The 22,170-nt window shown below is 31.3% G+C and overlaps 2 protein-coding genes across 6 annotated transcripts in view; one reads left to right on the top strand and one right to left on the bottom strand.

Annotated features, from left to right (window-relative positions):
* Nucleotides 1-22,170, top strand: part of qin (tudor domain-containing protein qin) — a 202,748-nt gene that overhangs the window by 150,021 nt on the left and 30,557 nt on the right. The window lies entirely within an intron of this gene.
* The window catches only part of LOC107072152 (uncharacterized), a 49,467-nt gene that overhangs the window by 7,198 nt on the left and 20,099 nt on the right, over nucleotides 1-22,170 (bottom strand). For both annotated transcript variants that reach the window (XM_015331851.2, XM_089175626.1), the window contains exon 2: nucleotides 7,674-7,886. In XM_015331851.2, the coding sequence (XP_015187337.1) occupies nucleotides 7,674-7,886 (213 nt within the window). The remainder of the gene's footprint in view (nucleotides 1-7,673; nucleotides 7,887-22,170) is intronic.

Below are 22,170 nucleotides of genomic sequence, written 5' to 3'. Positions count from 1 at the left end.
TTTAACACATGTGAATCTTGACATTCTCCAACTTTGGTTTTTTACGGTAACATATATATATTAGATATATGTATTGGGAAGGCGAGAACGACTTAGAAAACTTGTGATGCGAACGAATTGGTTTCATAGTATTATGTGTGTGTGTGTGTGTATTCGCTTGACTTTCTCTGATAAAACTCGAAGAAATCTTGGTAGATCGCCAAAGCGTAAAAATTCGAGAAAGAAGAGAAAAATCGCTGAGCTCGTTGTTTGGGTTAGAAAGAGTAGGAGAAGTAAGGGGCAGGAGAGGGAAATAGGGTGATGGGAGGTTCCCTTAAAGCAATGCTGAAAAGTACTTTCTTAGATTTTCTATCGTATAAGAAAAGAGTTTTTCGTATGTGCCTATGTGTGTGGTGTGTGTGAGTGTGTGTTGAGAAGAGTGGTAGTGGGGGAGTGTCGTTAGAGGATTCTTCAAATTTCAACGAGGAAAGGACAAAACCAATGCCAAGATTTTCAATTTTCTTTTTAGTTGTATACATATACACACAAACATCCACTCACTGACATGAACAGAGATAAATAGATATATACACACACATAATAGGATGCTCCTACCACTCGTTGCTGTGGTTTTGTTATAAAACATTGATTTAATATAATTTTAAATTATTTAGTAAATTACACAAAATAATACCACAATTAGAATGGGATACATAAAATAATAATATTCGAAAAAATATAAAAAAGTAGATTAAGTTATGTTGTATGTAAATCTGAAAGAAACGTGAAATAATTGAATTGTAATACAACGCCACTTATTAAAAACATCCAATAACTAGAGACCTGGATAAATTTTAAATAATAAATTCCTAAATTAGCAATAAAAAATAAAAATAATTGCAATAAAAATAACTCTATATTCCGAATAGATAAAAATCACAGATAATACAAAAAATGTCATTAAGATCAGTTAATTAATTTCGAAGTTCATTGGAAATCAATAATGTGACACTGAATTTTTCTAAATAAAGATGTGCATACGTGGAACACACTTTCTTACAAATAGAAAACATAGTATAGAAGCAAATGTTAGATTTGTTCTATTAATCATCGTATCGGAGAAACTGTTAAGGAATTTCTCAAGGTTGCCAAATGAAAACTCCATCATTGTTGAGAATTTCCAACTCTCGAAATCGATCATGAAACTCTCTCTTCCTATTTCTCTGTTTCTCTTTCTGATAGGACTGGAGAAACAACCGTCTAGATTAATTTCCCCCTACGTTTATCCACGAATGAGATAGCATTAAACAGCATTTAAACTATCGCGTTGAATAGTTTTGGTTTAAGTTAATTGTTTTTGACCAATCGCCACGTATAGTAGTCAACTTAAACGAGAAACTGAATAGAAATCAGACGACGTGATATGATAGTAATGCAAAACGTTTCTATTCTATTATAGTACACTTTTGATCAAAAATATTCTTAACAATTTCATTTTTATTCAAATCATTTACAAAATAATACAGAAATATTTAAAAACTGACAAAACATATATAAACTGTATATTAGGAAAGTGGTGTAACTCCATTTAAAAAAACAAATAATTAGATATCCTGTAATTTAAGCTTCAATTAAATAGTATAAATTATTTCATTAATTTTACAAAAAATCTATTTTTGTTGTTTTATCTATAGATGTATAATCAAATATGGTTATCTTTAATCAGTTCATAGAATTATATTTTTCTTTTTTAAATATTATTATTATAAAATTAATATTCAATTATTTACAATAAATTAAAAATAATAATTAATAATATTCTTTAAATAAATCCCATAAATACTATGAATTATATTTCCACTCTTTTAAACGCTGCTATTCTTTCCAAACTGAACAAAACCTTACACACACACACACACACACACAACTACACAAAGTAAGAAGAAAAAGAAAACAGAAAAAGAAAGAAGGAAAGCTTTAGCAATTGTTGGCTGTGGTTTAAACAGAGGTCAAAGACGATAAAAAAGGCTATAAGGAGAGAACTAGTAAAAGAAGAAGGAAAAAAGGAGAGAAGGGATAAAAAGGGTGAAAGGAAAAGAAGAAACAGAAAGATACCAAACGTCCTCACAGTTTACCACCGCAAGATTTACAACGATTTACTAATCAAAAAAAAAACATCTATACCGCACTCTTCTTCTTCTTTTTCTTCTTCTTTTTCTATTTCTTCTTCTCCCTTTTCTTTTTCTTATTTTTCTTCTTCTTTTTCTTCTTCTTCTTCTTTGCAAGCTATTATTATTCTCGAGCTTTTGCCAAACGTGTAAGGGATGAAGAAACGTTATCCATACGAAAAGTCTTCTCAACCAGTAGCACCCTTTTACCAACAACCTATCCACTCCACCTTTTACCATCTTCAATTCCGTTTTACGTTCTACCTTGTCTACCCCTCATCACCCTCCCTCTCACCCACTCAGGATACTCGTAAACTCAACAGGAGTTTCTCTAGCACCTTCACGACTTTACTTTTTCTTTTCTTTATTTTTTTCTTTTTATTTATTTTTTTTCTTTCTTTCTTTTTGTTATTTCTATCATTCGCAAATGTAACTCGTATGAATGTGTTTATTTTAATTCGATTTATCGATCAACTATATATATATAAGATGGGCTTAGGATACTACTTACTTAGATAAGTACTAGGTACTTAGGCTAAGGATACTCTCCTTACATATATATAGATTCTCAGTAATTATTGTAAATTATTATTTTACTTTATTAACAATAGTTATGAATATAATTATATAATATGTTTTTTAATTAACATTGTTTGTCTGTGATAAACTTCGAAATTAATTAGTCGATCTAAATAAAAATTTATTTACTTTATTTGATTGTCTTTAACTCACCATCTATGGAAAACTTACAGAACTTAGAGACCTAGAATCCTCTAAATAAAACAAGTACTTAAATTAGCAATAAAAAAATAAAAATAATCAAGATAAAAACTAATTTTTATTCTAAAAATTGCAAAAAAAAAATCACATAAAGTAAATAAAAATTTTATTAAGATCGGTTGAATAGTTTCGAAATGCATCGCAAATGAACAAAATCAAATCAATTTAAATCAATAATCATCAGATTTATCTTTTTTATTCTGAGGTATATATTTTACTGTCTTTATCACTTTATTTCTATTCTTGTTTCTTAACCATGTTGTGTGTCATGCGTTATAAAATAACATTTGTTTTTACGTGTGTGCGTGTGTGTGCAAAAGAGTTTCTAGGATAAACTTTACTTTTATGTTTTTAGAAAAATTGTTAGAAGGGAAAGGAAAGTAAAGTAAAGGATGATAAAAAGGACTAGAATAAAGAAAGAAAGAAATAATAAAAAAGCTTTACATTTTCACGTTCTCTGGTTTTATTTATATCTTTCCTTTATTTCTTCTTTCTTTGTTCCTGTCTGTTATTCTTATATATCTTTTTCTTTCTTTTATATCGTTAGATTCCACCCTTTAAACTTTTCCTTCCGACCCTTTCCTTCTCTCTGTTTTGGAATTCTGCCCAACCAACCACCCACCACCACCATCACTACCACTACCACCATCATCATCATCCTGATCTTGAATCGTCTAGATTTTCAAGTATTTTTCATTGTTTTACTTTAGATCAGGATGTAGCACACCGCTTATACCCCTCCCCTTGTCGAACAAAAACCGAGGAAACCTTTCAACTTCTTTTTTCTGATTCCTCTATCTTTCTCTCTCTCTCTCTCTCTCTCTACACTTCTTCTTAAGATGTAAGACATTTTTCTTTGAGAAATTAAACAAAGGACAAATGTTTCAAGAAAATTCGAAGCAACTTAAGTGCAACTGCTAAACCCCCTACTTGATAAATCTTCTTTCCAAAATGTTACTGTTGTTATTTTTTCGAAAATGCTTTTTCTACTTTTCTTTATTTTTTTTTTTTTTTTTGTACTTCAGACAATATAATCAAGAATAAAATCTACAAATTTTGATCATAACATAGGTAATAATAATAGATGAAAAGTAATAAATAGATTCACTGTGTATAGGTTTAGTTTTGTAATATGTTAAAGAAAAATCATATTATCAAGTGCTGTTGTGAAGTACAATGTTGTACCAAAAATTGCCACAATTTATGAATCATGTTATATAGTCAAACCGTATTATAGAAAAATTACTTGTAATTTCATTCCAACAATAACAAAAACAAAGTTACTTGTTAAAAACCATTATTTTCATTCATCCATTTACATCCAAATTTATCCTTACATTTTAATTACCACTCCAAACATTTTAAAACCCTTTCCCTTCTCCCACCCCTTCGATATTCTTCATTTCCAGTTATTTTAGCCTGATAACATTTTCTCCCCCTTCGTGACACAACATTCACGGAATACACACACAAGTGTCCATCATCCACTTTTTATTCTACCCGAGAGCCCCAATTCCAATCGTCCACTCGCATTTTCTTGACGCGTAACGTGTTATAAGCGTTGACGGACAAGTAACATTATACTCGACCTCCGGGTGCGATATAAAATGGGTTAAACGAAAAAAAGAATGAAAATATGTGGATACGACGAGAGTGGGGTGGGTTTGTATGAATGTGTTAGATGCGTTGTGTACGTGCTAGGTGGGGGAAGGGGATCATGTTAGTCCTCTAATTTTACGTTTCTGTCGTGTCACGGGGATGAAACGAAATATAATAAACCGGAGGGGTAAAACTCGAAACGAAACGAAAAGAAACGAAGAAGAAGTCAGAAGATGAGACGGGATGAAATGGAAACGTTGAGGGATGATGAGGAAAAGAAGGAGGAGAATGAGGAGGAGAAGGGACAGGGGTAAAAAAGAGAGTTGTAGGAAAAGGAGGAGGAGGAGGAGGAGGAAGGAAGGATGAAAATTTCTTACTCGCAGAACGAACGAACGAACGAACGTACGCATTAACGTTGATATAAAGTTAACTGAAGTTCTTCAACGTTAGAGAAGGGGTAGAAAAGATAAGGGGAAGAGAGAGGAGGAAAACGGAAGAGGGAAAGTAGGGAGAGGAAAGAGGATGAGGGGTTGAAACCGTGGCAAGCTTTTAACGACTCAACATACATCAAGATTCTCGAACTCTTTGACGAAGAGGGAAGAACTTACATATGTGTTGAGGGTGTGTACTATTGCATTGAGTTGCAACACTCTCTCACTCACTCACTCACTCATTTCTCCCAGTGTTAGTAACACTGAAAATCACGTTTCCTTCCTTCCTTTCGTTGCTTGCTTCCTATTTCTAAGAAACTTTCCTTATATTCCTTCTGTCGTATTAAACGAAAGCACGATGGTGGTACAGGTGGTAGGGGTGGTGATGTTGGTGGTGGTGGTGGGCGTCGTTTTAAAGAATTAAAGTGTTGGGAAAAAGAATGAAAGAAAGAATGAAAGAATGAATGAAATCCATCACCTTCACCCCCACCCCTATAGATATATCTGTATAATATATAATGTTAATTACAATGTTATTTATATATAATTTTGATACGTAATATATTATTTATAAAATATAATTATATATATAATATATTACTGTTAAAAAGTACACTTTTATTTTGTTTATTTTTCTGTCTCTTTTATATATATTTGTAAATTATATAACAAATGCAAAAATTATGAAACATTATCTCCATCGATCGATATTATTTCTCACTATCGCACAAGCGCATTCAATTTTTTTCCGATTCATAGAAAAATCTGGTGGAAAACTGGAGGGAGGGGTGGTAAAGGAAGGGGAGTCTTGCACCACAACGGTTCGCATGCGATATGAACGAATGAATTTTTAAAAAATGACTCGTCGAGTAAATCTTCTCCAACGACGACATTCCCATATCGCTTGTATTCATTCCTCCCTTCCTCCCACTCTCCCTTCCTCCTCTTCCTCCCACCACCCTTTTTCGAACATACGTTCGTTCCACTTCCACCCTGTTTTTCTTCTCGTCTTTTTCTTTTATCTTTTTTTCCCCTCCCCTATCCACAAACGTTCGCATAGTAAAATGCAATGTGCAAACTCCATTATAGAAAATGTTCCCTTCGAAGGGCATCAAAAATAAACTCTTTTTCGAACACGGTTCACAATAAATCGATTTGATTCGATCGATCGATCGATCGATCTATGGAAAAATCGAAAAAAAGGACTAAGGGATTGATGTGCAGAAAAAGGGTGAATTTTATTCCTAACGCTGGAAAAAGTTATGTGAGTGAAAAATGACGAAGGGTTACAACCCTGGGATGATAGGGTCAGGTCAACACTCGTGTTTTTAACGCTCGATCAACAAAAGCCCTTTTTTTTTAAAGGACGGGGGTGTCTTGTTCGAAAATAAAACCTTTGACAAACCTTCTTGATCCTTTTCTTTCCAACCTTCATTTTTTTTTATTTTACCATCCCTTTTAAAAGGGATTTCTTTCTTTTTTCTTTTTTACACATAATTGCTCTCTCGAACGATTAGGAAAGCACGTAATCTCTTTCTCTGATCTTTTTTTCACGGTTCAACACTTGGAAAATAAATTTTTAGGGTGTAAAAGGGTCGCAGGGAGGGAAAACGATTTAATCTGATTTTTCAATTTTATTGTTGAAAGTCATGAACAGGGGATGGAGCTAATTTATTACAATGGTTTTGAATTAATTGTTATATGTATGTTGAAGGGGTGCGTGTTTTGGGGAGTGTTATTTATTATATAATTATATATATATAAATTAAAATATAAAAGTTTTATTTTTTCACGTTGGATAAATTTGAGAAATAAATTTGTCTATTAAATGGAAAGAAGGAAAAATGATGCTATCGAAAAAACTTTGGTACGTTTTCGAACGATACTTAAATACACACATATATCCGGTAACTTCGAATGAGTAGTTGATATATATATATATATATATATATATATATATATAATACAAAAGTCACAGCATCAGGTGTCTCTTGGCGTCACTCACATCGTTCCTCTTCTTCTTCTTCTTACTTCAACTTGCTCATAAAACTTTCTTTTCGTCGTTTACTTTTATTTGTTCCATTTCTCTTTCTCATTTTCGAAGAAAGAAAAGAAAGAAAATGAGAAAGAGAGAGAGAGAAAGAGAGATAGAAAGGATAGCTGATTTCAACAACAACAAAGTCTTCACACTGATCGTTCGATTTCAAAAGAATTGACTATTCTATAGCACAGAAAAAAAGGATGATAAAGGAAAGAAAATAGATGAAAGAAGAATGATCAGATGATGATAGAAACAGAGTTTTATATATATATAAAAAAAAAAAAAAAAGTGAAATCGATGAAAAGCACATAAAAAAACAACGAACAAAGGTGTAAAAGTTTGTGAGAGAAAGGTGAAATAGAAAAATATAGAAAAAAATATATATATATAAAATATATCTCGTGTGAATAATCATCGTTGAGTTAACTCTTTTCGGATGTATTCAATTTGGACATGGGTGTCGTAGTGGTCAGAATTAATTTATATATATATAAATAAATTAATTAAGTAACTCTATTAATTTTTATATATAAATAAGTTAATTTGTATATATATATAAGATTAGCACGGTTTCTTATGTTGTGACTGAGAGTGGATACGCGTCCTAAAAGGTTTAAAATATCTGATGAAATTCGGAAAGAGACAATTTGGTCACAAATGATATTGTTTACGTACCGGGTATCGATTTACCAAGGTCGAGATACTCTCTGACAGATGGACTGAGAAATCCAGGTGGTACTGCTGGTGCCTCGTTCGTTGGATTATTCCTTTCGTCCACTGGTTCGGTTTCCTCATCGTAATAATAATCCTCCTCTTCTTCCTCCGATTCGATTGGTTTAGCCCTCTTTGATATCTTACTGCCAACAACAACACCTCTTCGATCGCCATCTGAAATAAATATTAATATACAGATAAGTTTAGATAAATTTAACACGGATTGTGGATTGTTTTTAATATTTTTCTTTTTTTTTTTTTTTACATTTCATTTGATTCATTTCTTTATTTCGAGTTTGTATATAAAAGTATTTTTATTTTTTGTCTTTTGTTCTTTTTATCGACAATTTTTAATATTTTATTCATATTAAAATATTAAAATATTATTTCTCAACACGTGAAACTCAATAATTTCAATTTTAATCTTCCATAATAATTTTCGCGCAAAATAAAAAAAAATAAAAACAATTCAAATAAAATCTCATGTCAAATAAATTTCCTATTGATTTTAACAAAACAAATAATAATAACATATACGAATAAAAGATGAGAAATTCGTTTTTCTGAAGGATCAACAAGAAATAAAAGGAGTACACAACACACTTTGGATGTATTCGAAAAAAAAACTAAACGAAACTAAACGAAACGAAAACGAGAATCGAAATCGAACTCATAGCTGAGTAACGTTAAAGAAGAATGAAAAGCAATCGTTTTTCCTTCTTTTTTTTCTCTTCAAAAACGAAGATGAGAAACTTGGTAGAAAGATTGTGAAAATGACAAGTGGAAAGAAAGGTGTATAGGAAAAAGATGGTTTGCTGGAATGAAAGGAAGAAAAAAGAAAAGGAAAGATTCTTCTCTTCTAAACGAAAAATCGTTTAAACGGTTGGCTTTTTAATGGCGTAAAGGAAAGATTCAACGCCTTTGTACTCCTTCGAGTTTCCTCTCTCTCTCTCTCGCTCTCTTTCTTTCTCATACATATACATTCACAAACAAACACATTTAGAAACACATATAATCTTCATCCAACCATCTTCAACCAAAACATCTTTGGTTGGTTCCTCTTTCTCACCTTCTTCTTCATTCCCTCTACTTTTCTTCTTTCATTTCTTCAACCAACAACAACACAACAACAACAACACATCTACTTGCGCATGAAAACGTCTTTACTTGTATATATACGTGTGTTGTTTCAACGTATATGTGCAGTCAAATGCTTGCTACTATTCTATATACACGCCAACGCGAATTTTCTCATCAAAGGAGAACTAATTACGCAGGTATCCGTTGGTACCCACCCACCCCCAACCACCAGCACCCCTACCAACACCACTACTAACACACCAGGATCGAAGTTACGATTCTCAACGTTTTGCGATGAAATTTCCTAAAGTAAGAGTAGACCTTTCTGGATAGTGAAGAGAGAACGAAATGGAGAGGGGCTGAAAGGAGGGTTGGAAAGGTTGGTATTTGGCAAAAGATGAAAACGTAGGAACGAACGAACGAACGGACAATGGTTCGGGGCTAAATTCACATAGTATGACGTATTTTAACTCTTCCTTTCCTCTTTCTAGTTTGGGTATTAAACTACCAAGCTACCTGGTTTAAATAATTAATCGATCTAAAGCACTAGCCCCTTCTCTTCTACTTCCCATTCCCACTTTCTCTTTCTCTCTGTCTCTCTCTCGCTCTCTCTCTCTCTGTTTCACTGCAAATTCCTTTTCCATACCCTTTCTCTTATACATCCTCCACCTAACACGTTTTCCTACAAACATACACATGGTGTTTCCTGACGTTCTTCTCATGTTAGGATATCGAGGATCCCTAACGTGGAATGAATTTTAGGGAGTTGAAAGTTAGAGATTTCGGAATGAATTTGAAACTAAACTTCTACGTGAGACCTGGGCTCGTTCAAGGTGTACATATCAATTCCTTTTACAGGGGGGTTTCATGGGTTTTCTTGTCTATTATGACGTTACGGTTTTTGGTTTTCAAAAAAGTTTTCAACAAGTTTTCTTAAATTTTATTCTGATTCATTTTGGAACTTCAAATTAGGTATAAAACAACACACACATAAATGTTTAATATATTTATAATATATATAAATAAATATATTATATATTAAATATTATTTATATAATATATAAGTAAAAACACACACACAAAGTAATACCACAATTACAATGGAATACATATAATAATAATACTTAACAAACTATAAAAAGCAAGGTTAAGTTATGTCGTATATAAACGACTTAATTTTTCGATTTAATTTCTTTTTGTTTATTTTTTTTTTTTTTTGTTTATCTAGTTGGCATGTCTTCAGAAAGTAAAGGATAATGAGAAGGAAAAATTAATCAATCTTTCTTCTTCATCTAATTCAACGTTAGCAATCTTTCTTCATTATACTTCATTTGATCATGATTTTCCATTAGGTTATACATCTCTGACGTATTTTCCTCTCTCTCTCTCTCTCTCTCTCTCTCTCTTTCTCTTCTCTTTCTTTCTCTCTGTCACTCGAGATGAAAAGAAGAGGGTTGGGGAAAGGTGTAGACACATGAGAAAGACTAAGAGAGAGAAAGTGTCAAGCTTCCTTCCCAAATGAAGGAAAATCCAAGCCGAATGTGCTTTAGAGTTTCTCTCACTTCGTAAAGGTGGTATATTCAGTAATTTTACCTAAAGTTAGTATTTGAAAGCTTTGTCAAGATTCCTTTTGGGTTCTATTAAATCAATTATATTCTGTTGAAAGACAGAAAAGAAAGAAAAAAAGGAAATTAACTGATCAAAATAATTACGAATATTAATTCTTTCAAATAAATCTTTGAAAAATGTTATTTTTGTTTTCTTCATTTTTCTATTTCTTATCTTCTTGAAATTCTATGAGAAATTACGAAAATTCCTGACACACACAAACGAAATTCCATTGAAATATTAAAATGAATGAAGTTAAACGAATGATAGATCGATGTCTCTCAGAATTCACATTAATGTATAATTAAATAATAAAAAGGTTCACTTTTATGTCGTCAAACAGCAATTTTATTGAAGAAGAACGATAAAAAAAAAAAGAAATCGTCTTTTCTTTGAAATACGGGGGGAATGTATGGCTAATTATTTAATGAAATATTACATCTCTTCTTTTATCAAAAATTCATTAGCAAAAGGAAGAGAGAAAAAGAAAATACGAAAAGAATTGAAGTTAAATAGAAAGAGAAATAAATGTGTAAAATGGGATAAAACAAAAAAACAGAGGTTAGGTTTAAGTTGGGGGTGAGATGGAGGAATAAGCGGTGAACTTATAACGACACAGACTAGTTACTATAATATGACTACTACTACTACAATTTGGAAGCAGACGTTTCATAAAATATTTAGCAACTGCAAGTAGATACTGAACGAAAACCATACAGCCACCCCACCCCACCCTATGGTGAAATTCTCAAAAAACTAGAAGTTGGGATAATATTTGTTATGTTAACCGTGCTGATTAAACGGACTTTAATTATTCGACAGCGAAAAGAGAAGCGAATAATTATCAAATATTCTCGATGAGCTATTCATTTATAAAACCATCAACCCCCCTTCGAGTTACCAGCACCACTACCATCATATATTAACTTAAATAATCTCAATACTTAGGAAAAAATATTGAAATATTTTTTTCAATCGTAGTATCACACTTTTTGTGTATAATAAATAAAATTTTTTACATACAAAAGTTAATACAAAGTAAGTTGATACAAAAATTTACTATTTTTGAATTAACCTGTATGTACACCTGAAATACTAAAAGTATTATTTTGTTATTAAATATGAATTGCGTAAAATATATATTTAATATTATTAATATATAATTATATTATATATACTTATGTATTATATAATAAATAAACATTGAGAATATTTTTAAATGAAAATAGAATCAATAGTGACTAAAATAGAATAATCAAGGAAACAGATCGCAAAGAGCATTCCCGTTCATCTCAAGCTTTTCATTACTATTCCAATGATATGTTAGAACAAGTTGCTTACTCATCCGTATATTTGATAATTAGTCTATCATAGGTAGGCTGCTTAATTAATACGTTTCCCGTTCGACGTTAAGGTCCTTATTAATTACCGATCTTCTCTTTGTTTATAAACGAAATTCACGACGACGATTCCCTTTTGGTATAAATCATTCGTTTCTTTAAATAATATCAATTTTCATTTTAGATTTCTCCTTTTAAACAACACCAATTAAAAAAAAACTTTTATTATAATACATAAACCAAAAACAACAACAACAAAACAAAATTAAATTAAAAAATTATTGAATAATTAATCATTGTTTTCGTAAGTTTAAAAATAAGAAGAAATTATTTATCGAAGTTTTAAATGCGATAAACAAAGATCTTAAAATTATTAAAATAACCAATTATTATTCGTAAGATTAAAAAATAAGAAAAAATTATTTATCAAAGTTTGAAGTAAAATAAATTGGGTGAGCCGTTGAAAGTGGGATGAATGGAAGAAAGGTGGGGGTGGTGGGTGTGGGGTTCAATAATAATGTAGGTTTTTCGATATATGTGATATAATAATACACGTGTGTGTGTATGTGTGTAGAAATAGCGAAAGGAAGAACGGAGTAGTCATGCTTTGTCATCACGGTTCTTTGTTTTTCGTTGGTTCGTGCGACACACAAGAGTTAGAGAGAGAGAGAGAGAGAGAGAGAGAGAGAGAGAGAGAGAGAGAGAGAGAGAGAAACATTCGGTATTGTTCCTATTTTCAATTCATCCGCAATATTTTGATGCATAAAGTTTACTTCGTCGATGAGTTAATTAGCTTCCTCCGTCACAAATTCCCAACAACACCATAGCCAATACTACTATTACTACTACCAGTACTAGTACACAATCACAACTACATCCCAACAATTTCTATCTGTATTTAATAGGATCAACGAAAATCGTCATTATTTAACTTCCTCACCCATGTAGAATTATTCCCTTTTGCCAACTGTATCTCTTTCTATTTATTTCCATATACAGGGTGATTCACCAGCTCTTGCCACCAAAATAACTCAACAGAAAAGTGAATAAGGAAAAAGTTGCATGCAAAATTCAGGACTACAATATAACATTAGTATTTTTTTTTTTCTAAGTTGAATCATTTTCGAGATTTATTGGTTAACTTTGTTTCTATTGATCAATGTAAACTATTGTGTAGATAAAAAAAGCTAATAGTGTAAAAAAAAATATAAAGTTCTGTTTTAAAAAAATTTTTGCCTTTATGATCTTTTTCTATTGTTATTTAAAAAAAAGTTATTACCCGCCTCCGTTGCAAGAATCACCCTGTATACATACATACATATATACACATATATATATATACTTTTCACAAGATTCATAATCGTCATAACGCCCGGTTAAGTTCGAATTACGAAGATTATCTATTTTATAGGAGATAAACATATCAAACAATCCAAACCCTGACGAGGGAAAGGGAGAGGGGGTTGTTTCTTATCAGTTAGAATTTTTCGCGGTTTAAATCCCCCCCCTTCCTTCTCCCCCTGTCTGTCAACGCATCGAGGTTTTTCAACACAAAATATAGAAATGTCGTTAGAAAAGAACGTTCTTTGTTTGAGGTTGTTAACGAAACAAAAAATAAAAAGAAACAAACCCCTAACTTCAATCACCCAAACTACTACCTTTTCACCACCACATTCTCTATATTCTTCTAACTCCTTTCCCACCCTTATCCTTTTTCTCTTGATCCAAACAAAATTTGTTGTCTTTTCTGGCATCAGTCTAATTCATTGTTTCATACTTTATCTATTCATCTATTTGATATCTTTATCTATCTTTAATGTCAAATTCTGTCAGTATTTTCTATCTTTCTCTTTCTATCTCAGTGTCTTTTTTTGCTTTCCTCCCCTTCCAACCACCCCCCAGCCCTACTCCTCATTGAAGCTGTCTTTTGCTCACTTTTGTTCGTTCGTTCGATCGTTCATTTGTTTCGTACATTCGTTTCGTTTCGTTTCGTTCGAAACCACCACCACCACCATCACCACCATCACCTACCACCCACCTGCATCCTTCTCGTTCCGAGCAAATTTTCATGCAGCAGCAAAGCGATATTAAAGTGCCGTTTCCCTGGGTTATTTGCGCGTCGGCAAACGCAGGAAATAGCTCACCGTTTCTACCTTCTACACCTCTCCTCCCTTTTTTACCCCTTAACCCATCCCCTTTCTACCCTCTCACTCCGTCAGATCTTTTTCCCCGTTGATTTTGCGTTGTCGTCTTTATTTCCATCCTGCCGTTCTACGTGAGAATAACTCAAGAGATAAATAGATAAATAGATAGTTAGATATATACAATATACAGGGTGATCGGTACTTACGTATTAACGCCACCGCAGCAGAAATTCCGCTAATGCGCCAATAAAGAGCAATCTTGTTGTTCGTACACAACAACCTTGTAGTTTGCACACAGCAACCTTCAGGATTTCGTCAGTGGTTTCGTCATTATAATTAAGAATATTATTACAATGACATTATTATTATAAATTCTAAAAATATTAAATTTGTTTTCCCATTATTTTTGTATATATTTGACGAAATTATAATTTTGATGAAAATCCAATAATTTGACCAATTCAACAGTTTAAGTTTCACAATTTTATTGCACGTATTTTTGAAGAATAAAACCAACGTTCAAATTATGTCGATGATGAATACGAGAGATAAAGAAAAAACGATTTATATATACATATATAAATATGTATAAAAAATAATGTAATGCAAGTAGGTAAAGCTCGGAAGAACAGACTCAACAGTAGTTTGTTGCATTTATACTAAAGCAGTTGGTACGAGATGACGACTCGTCGTCACTGTCAATGTAAATATCACATATCTCGACGTGAAGGGACTCTTCATCTCTTTTCTATTTGTTTTGTTATGTACCCTGACGCGACAGAATGACGTCACTTCTCTCTTCCACATTTCTCCCTTTTTTCTTTTTTTTTAAACGTCTCCGTTCCTTTTTCCTTGTTTTTACAAACTCCTACCTTATTGATTTCTAACTTCAATAGATTATGCTTCTCCCCTTTCGTTACTTTTTCCCTCCTCCCACCACTATCTACCATCTTGTTATTCAACTGCATATAAATTCTCATTTTCCTTTGTTACTAGTCTTAATCGTCAGGGTTGATATTATTTTTATCTTTTTTACATTTGATGATGATATATCACAACTGTGACTAGTTTTCAAAACGACGTTGGGAAATCATTTCAAATATCATTTATTCTCTTACGCGTATTATTTGATTTCGTTTTATTTGAATTTAATTTTTTTTATAATAATATATATATATATATATATTTTATTTTATTTTATTTTATATTATATTACCATATATATTAAAGTTGTGATTTACACATTGACAGTAAAAAATATTAAAACTATTAATAAAATAAATATATATATATATATGTATATTGAAAGGAAAGAAAATTAAAAAGTGATACCAAATTTTTGGTTTAAAATAGAAAAAATGAAGTAAAAAAAAAGTATTACAAAATAGATCTTTATCGAAAGTTTCTATTTCCCTGGTACTATTTTCTATGGATTTTACCGTGCTTATAGATCTGCTACCTATATATATATATATATATATTTCTTACTAGATTCTATTGAAAAAGTTCTGTAGAACGTTTAAGCACGTAGTCCAGCTTTGACCGTAGCCGTTAAAAAAGAGTCTTTGACGTTGCATGCGAACATGAATTCTCGATTTTTCCTTTACTTTCGTTTCGTTTCGTTCAGTTTCGTTTCTTGAAAGAGTTTTAAAAAGCGTGTGCACTATGAGATTCTATAAAATCTATACCACGGTTTGATAGGAATAGGGTGGTGCCTGGGGATGGGCAGTTTATGTCTCGTGATCTTTGTTTCTAAAAAATACAAAAAAAAATCTAAATAATCATTTTAGTTGAACCTTTGAAATATTTAAACATTTAAAATCGGTTAAAAGTTAGTCGAGGTAAAATCGGCAAAAAAGTTATAAACTTAAACGAATATATATGAGAGATAAGTGAACGTACAAAACTCGAATAAAATTTAAATTCTCAAGGACACATTTGACCGATCGTAAGGAATGATCTTCTTTGATAGAAAAACTTTCTGTCTCGCAACTACTTAACCAATCTTCGATCAAGATGAGACTTAGAGAACATTAATTAGTACTTGTACGGTAAACAACCATAAACGATCTGTAATTGGTCATTGGTGATGGTTTTCATCGCAAATGGATTAACAGCTATATCTATTTATACTAATATATAACTTATATATACTATATATAATTATAATAATTATAATAAGTATATAATATAACAATATTGTTCATAGATATGCATTTCAATTCTAAATCTTTTCTATTATTTATATTATAAATAGATTAAAATTTTCTTACTACTCTTATGTTATATTAAACTTTTATACAAATTCTAAACACTTATATAATAAAATAAATTTTATGCATTTATTTATTTCATGTGTATGTGTGTGTATTCTGTTTGTAATACCAGCACGTTTCCACGATTATTTTTCGAGAACAAATAGATGTCACGTATTCTTCTTGTTTCGTTATTTTCTTTAAACGAAATAGATTGAAAATATTTAAAAAAAACATAAAACCTCAATCAAACATCGTTGAAAACAATTTTATTACAAATTTCTTTTCAAAAGAAAAAAGAAAGAACAAAATAAAGAATGTATATTTAATTTATTTAATTTTACTTTAACAATAAATACACACACACAAACACAAACATACATACAGTCAGTAACGGATTAGAATGGAAACGTAAACTTATACTAAACACGTTGCCATTCCAATTATCGTCGGATCTGTGTTAATACATAAGCGAATGAAGATTTCTTGGAAACCGTGTTAATTGAAATCTTCGTTTAGATCTATCGAATACTAGATAAGGGTTGTGGTGATGTTAGTAGTGAAACAGGGGTAGAAAGGGTGGAAAGATAGATCTGTATCGAATGTAAGGATTCACCTGATGAGATAATAGTGTTTCTCATCTCTCGGTTGCTTTACGTAATGCAAACGTAATACGGTATTATACATCATCAATGAAAACACGATAAATTAATGGCAGAATTTTCTTTGAAGGGATGAGAGAGAGAGAGAGAGAGAGAGAGAGAGAGGATAAAAATAAGATCATAAAAATTAATAATTGTTCTTTAACAAAAAAAACATCATATATCAATCTTAAATAATTTAATCTAATAGAATATCTGTAAATAAATTTCTTATTTTCTTTTGTGAATGAAACATTAAATTTACGAATGTTTTTGTTTATTAGTTTGTAATTATTTACAAACATTGTTTGATTGAAAAGATTGAGTAGACGGGGTGGAATTAATATTTACGTATATTTCATTACGTAATCTAAAGGAAAAAAAGAACCCTAGTGTGCACGTGCTCGAACAAGTTTTGTGACGAGTTATTTTTGTTGAATAAGAAGAAGAAGAAGAAGAAGAAATAAAAGTGATGGAATAGTAGTAGTTTCATTAGTAGTAGTAATCTTATATTAGGAAATGAACACACTGACAACACCACACTACGATACAAACTCTCGATTCTCGATGGAATTAAAGATTCTCACGAGAGGAATTTCAGTTTCTTACTTGGTAAAGTATAAACGTGCTTTCAAACTGGCTCATTCATTCCTCTTCTCATGAGAAACTGTTAAATTTGGTGTCGGTTTTGGCCCTCGTTTAAAATGAATACTTAAATCTAAATAAATGCATGAAAATAAAGACCAAAAAAAAAGAAAGGGAAAAGAAAAAAGGAGAGAAAAAAACCAAAAACAAAAAGAAAGAATTGATTGAAAAGGAATTCGAACGAATGATTGAAAATGTTCAAGGTAAATCGAATAAAATTTGATTACTTGTTAAAACGTGAAATGATTTTATGAAGACACGTGGGTATAAATGTGTTCTTGTGTGTATGTATGTGTATCTATTCAGAGAGAAAGAGAGAATACGATCAATGCTACTCATAAACCATATATATAAATAATTTGGATGTTCTCATAATCCATAATCGAATTACGTCATATTTTGTTCTCTCATTCGTCATTTGACATCCCAGATTATAATAATTTACATTAATTAATATTTCAGCTTTGGATAACGGGATCACGTTTGAATCCTCTTCTTTTTTTTATTATTTTTTTTTTTAGTATCGATAAAATAATTTATATCATAGAAGGTACTTTGTGTTTTATGTGAAAATAATCGGTTGTTGTTCGTTATAGTGTTGTATTACTATAAAAGGTATTCAAAAGGTACCTTACAAATACTATCACCAGTTGATTGTGTTTGTCCGCATGTGTGCATGTATGTCGTAACATTTTTGTTTTAAAAAAGGATTAATTAATTCCCAATAGAAAGTAGTAAAAATTCTCACGCGCCATATAGAATAAATATTTTCACTGTTATTTAGTGGAAACAAAAAAAAAAGGAAACAAATATTTTCTTATTAGTACAATCAACTTGACGAATTTGTGTCAAATCCAAGAAGAATGTAATAAATAAAAAAGAAGAAAAGAAAAATAAATATAAAAAAAAATATCATGTGTGCAGATCACACGTGTTAGAAGTGAAACCTTCTATTAAGTAATTATTAATTATATTATATTAAAAAATAATAATTGTTAATACAAAAAAAAATATATTTGACGTTGGGTCAGGAAAGATCCCATTAACCGGGTTTTTACCGGACCGCAATTTCTAGAATTAATTAAATAATTAATTACTAAATACATTAGGTTATTGTTAACGTAACAATGCGTTAATTGACCCATCTATTTAACTACCAGTTAGAGTTCAGGTCATGTTTAACGAAATTTAAGTGGCGGAAAGAGTTGGACGAAAATGGTAACCGACCGAGAAAAAAATGGAAAAATAAAAAGGAAAATAAAAAAAATAATAATAATTCTATTCTCGTGGGATGTAGATAATAGTAGATACGATATTTTATTTAAGTCGACATACAAGGGACAATCGAATAATTTCGTTGGTATTTGTAAAAGAAGACATTTTTTCTTCCTATAGCAAAGTGAATGATAAAATAACCAACTAGTCTCCAAGAAAAGACGTTTTATATATAATAAAAGAGGTTTTTTTACGAACCACCAAGTTGACATTTTCTTCATTTTATCTTTCTTTTTTTTTTTAATCTTTTTAATCTTTTTTACGATTCTTACCGATTTATCCATTCAAACTGAATTTTTTTTTTTTTTTACTCCGTCACGTAACCCAATTTATCTTTGAATACTATTCCTTATTTGTAAATTAATAACATTTTAATAAATAATTATTACAAATAAAAATACGAATGTGAGATTTTTGTCTATGCAAATCTTTTATTTGAACATTATTTTTTTTTTTCTAATTGAAATATATCAAATATTATTTAAGGGGGATGTTTTAAAACGTGAGAAGGGTTTTTATTAAATAACAATAAATATAAGATGTATAAAAAAAAAGAGATATTATGGAAAACCATCGAAAGATTTGTTTTTCATCCAATGAGTTTTACGATTTCTATTTTCTTTGTTTTTTCTTTTTTTCTTTTTTTTTCTTTTTTTCGTTTCATTTAACCTTTCGATAGGTGGCAAACTTTGAACTTGAAGAGTTTCGTGTCGCAGCATTCGTTATCGACACTCGTGCACAATGGAAAAGTAATATCGACTTTCTAACGGGTTTTTCTAACACATCGATAAGAATGAAGAAAGTCACATGCACCAAAATAAAAAGTTAGAAGTAGTAAAATAAAAAAAAAAACGAAAACAAAAGAACATATTTTTCCACGTGAAAAATCGTGAAAAAAGTTGTATAGGACATCCCAGCGACGCTTACTCTCTGTGTTTGACGAATTTAATCGTCATCGGTCGATTTGTGCGACGCACAGTGTTGCGCACTTTCAAAATGGAGAGTCATAGTTAACTAGTTAAATGAGATATATTACTTGTACATAATATGTTTCGGTTATACAATAATTAGTATAAGTTTCAGCACATGTACCAGAAAACATGTGTAGATATAATTAGAAATAAAATTATATGTTAAAGAAAAAAGTTTTGTAGGGTTTTCGATAGAAAGTATGTGTGTGTGAGGGGGTGTATGAGTGAGTATGTGAGGGGTATAATTAACTATACCATTGATGGTTTAGAGAATATTTGAAATGCTTCTTGATCGGATATGTTGCACGTAGAGATGATGGGGTTTGGAAAATAAAGGGGATGATGCTGATAAAAGGAAGAGAGAGGGTTGTGTGATTCTCTCTCATCGAGTAAGAGAACTGGAAATGACATTTGTATGCATTGCAAGACACGTTACACTACAGTCAACTCAATTTTAACACACACACATATGTATATAAAGACGCGTGCGTGGGTATATATAGGTGTGTATAAGCAGAATGATTCTTGCACCCTACCTTTTCCCCCTCCCCCAATCCAGTTCTATACTTGTCTCTATTGGTCTATCTTTCTCTCTCTCACTTTCTCTCAATCTTCTTCACGTATACACAGGTGTTACTCCGTGATTACTGTTTTCCTATGCCAAGGGGTGTCCCTCCCATCTTTGTTGTTCCCAAAGGGAAATCCACACACCACCATAAGATTACTACTTTGTCGTATAGCACAGCAAAAGTCCATACCTAAGGACCACCCACATCCCCGTGTGACAACATTGTTCCTCCTCCAATCATCCATGTAGTAGTTTCACCTAACGTCAGCTAGAAAACTAAAACTGGTTTTAGAAGTGTGAATCCTTGATGAGCTATCTTGAAAATTCGTTCTATTTCAAGAAACAAGCTTGATTTCTTGCTTTCTTGCTTGTATTGCATTTTCTTCGATCGAGAACGGTGAATGCAAATCTTTTCATTTTAACTTTTAACACTTTCACAGCATAAAGTTCATTCTTCACATTCATTTATCTTTGTTTTTTTTTCTTTTTTTTAAAGTGAAAACTTCCTTAGAATTGGGGTGAATTTAAAAAAGCGAACGAAAATCGATTGAACGCAGCGATGAAACGGCCACGATACTAAGTAAGAAGAGAAAAAGAGACAAAACATATTGGATTGAGCCTGCGAGAAAATGAGACAGAATATAGTTATACAGTTTTTCCTATTTTTGGTGTCCTCTTAATGCGCTGCTTCGTAGTCCCCACTCCTGGCTACTAAGCGTTAAATATGTGTGTGTTTGTGTGTGACTGCATACTACAAAGCGTAGACTTAAATCATCTCAATACTAAATTTAGTCTAATGGCCAGTTGAAGAAATGACTTAAAAAACATAAGTTAGTTCTTCGATTGGCCGCTAGATTATCCAAGTTTATCACGAGCAAAGCTATTTTATAGTCTGTACATAAGACTCCAGCATTAGAAAAATTAAAGATCTTTTTTTACAGGATGATATTTGTAATATATCATCAAATATTCTCAGCATAAGGCTGAGTCGATGCAACTGCGATCAAAAGTTGTAGCTTCTTTTTATTAGACTAACAACGATTCAGAATGTTATTACATATACAGACACATATATATACTTTACCCATTTTATATTAATATTAAATGATATTTTTTGTTGCTCTTATTCTATATAAAAATATATGTACTTCAGTTGTAAATGAATAGACACAGTTAGGTTTAGTATTAATTATTAATAATAAAACTTTGACTAAAAATTGACTAAAAATCACATATTAAATCTTAATATACGCGTTTTTCTTTTTATAAAGTATTCATTTGACCGCTAACCTATAAAAATAAAGTGTCGGTATAGGTTTAGTAACAAAAAAAAAACAAAAAAAAAATAAGAAAAAAAGAGACACAAAAAAAGAGAAAGAGAGAGAGAGAGAGAGAAACACGATAAGGGAGTAAGAGAGGTGAGGAGGTGCGAAGGGTCGGATGATAGAGCCACGGGGTGTTAATCGGATTTCCGTCGGTGATTTCTGAAGCCGTGTGCAAATGAATTAGTAACGAGCTTACACAGTTCGATGCTAGTGTTAGTCTCTCGTCGAGGGGGCTTAACGTAGACAAATTCAAGAATGGAGCAACAGGTTACACGACCGCCATTCACAGAACCTACCTTTATATATATACAGACAAATATATGTATATAAATATATATATATATATATATATATATATATGTACCTATATATACCTATATCCTTTCTCTTTCTCTCTCACTCTCTTGGGAGTCCACGTATTTATACGTGTATGTGTATGTGTGTACGTGTATGAAAGAGAAAGAGAGAGTGAAAGTGAATGTAACTATGTGTATGTGAGCGTTATTGTATGAGTAAGATAGAAGATAGGACAACGAAAATGAAGGGATGGTCTTTGTTATTCTCAATTTTTGTCCTTTTGCTTTCTTTATTTTAACATCTCGAATA

This window comes from Polistes dominula, unplaced genomic scaffold, assembly GCF_049000335.1.
Source record: "Polistes dominula isolate Pdom_NZ unplaced genomic scaffold, Pdom_raw_medaka contig_17, whole genome shotgun sequence".
Taxonomy (NCBI): Eukaryota; Metazoa; Arthropoda; class Insecta; order Hymenoptera; family Vespidae; genus Polistes; species Polistes dominula.
The sequence above is the reverse complement of the archived record's forward strand: the minus strand, read 5'-3'. Positions and strand labels throughout refer to the sequence as shown.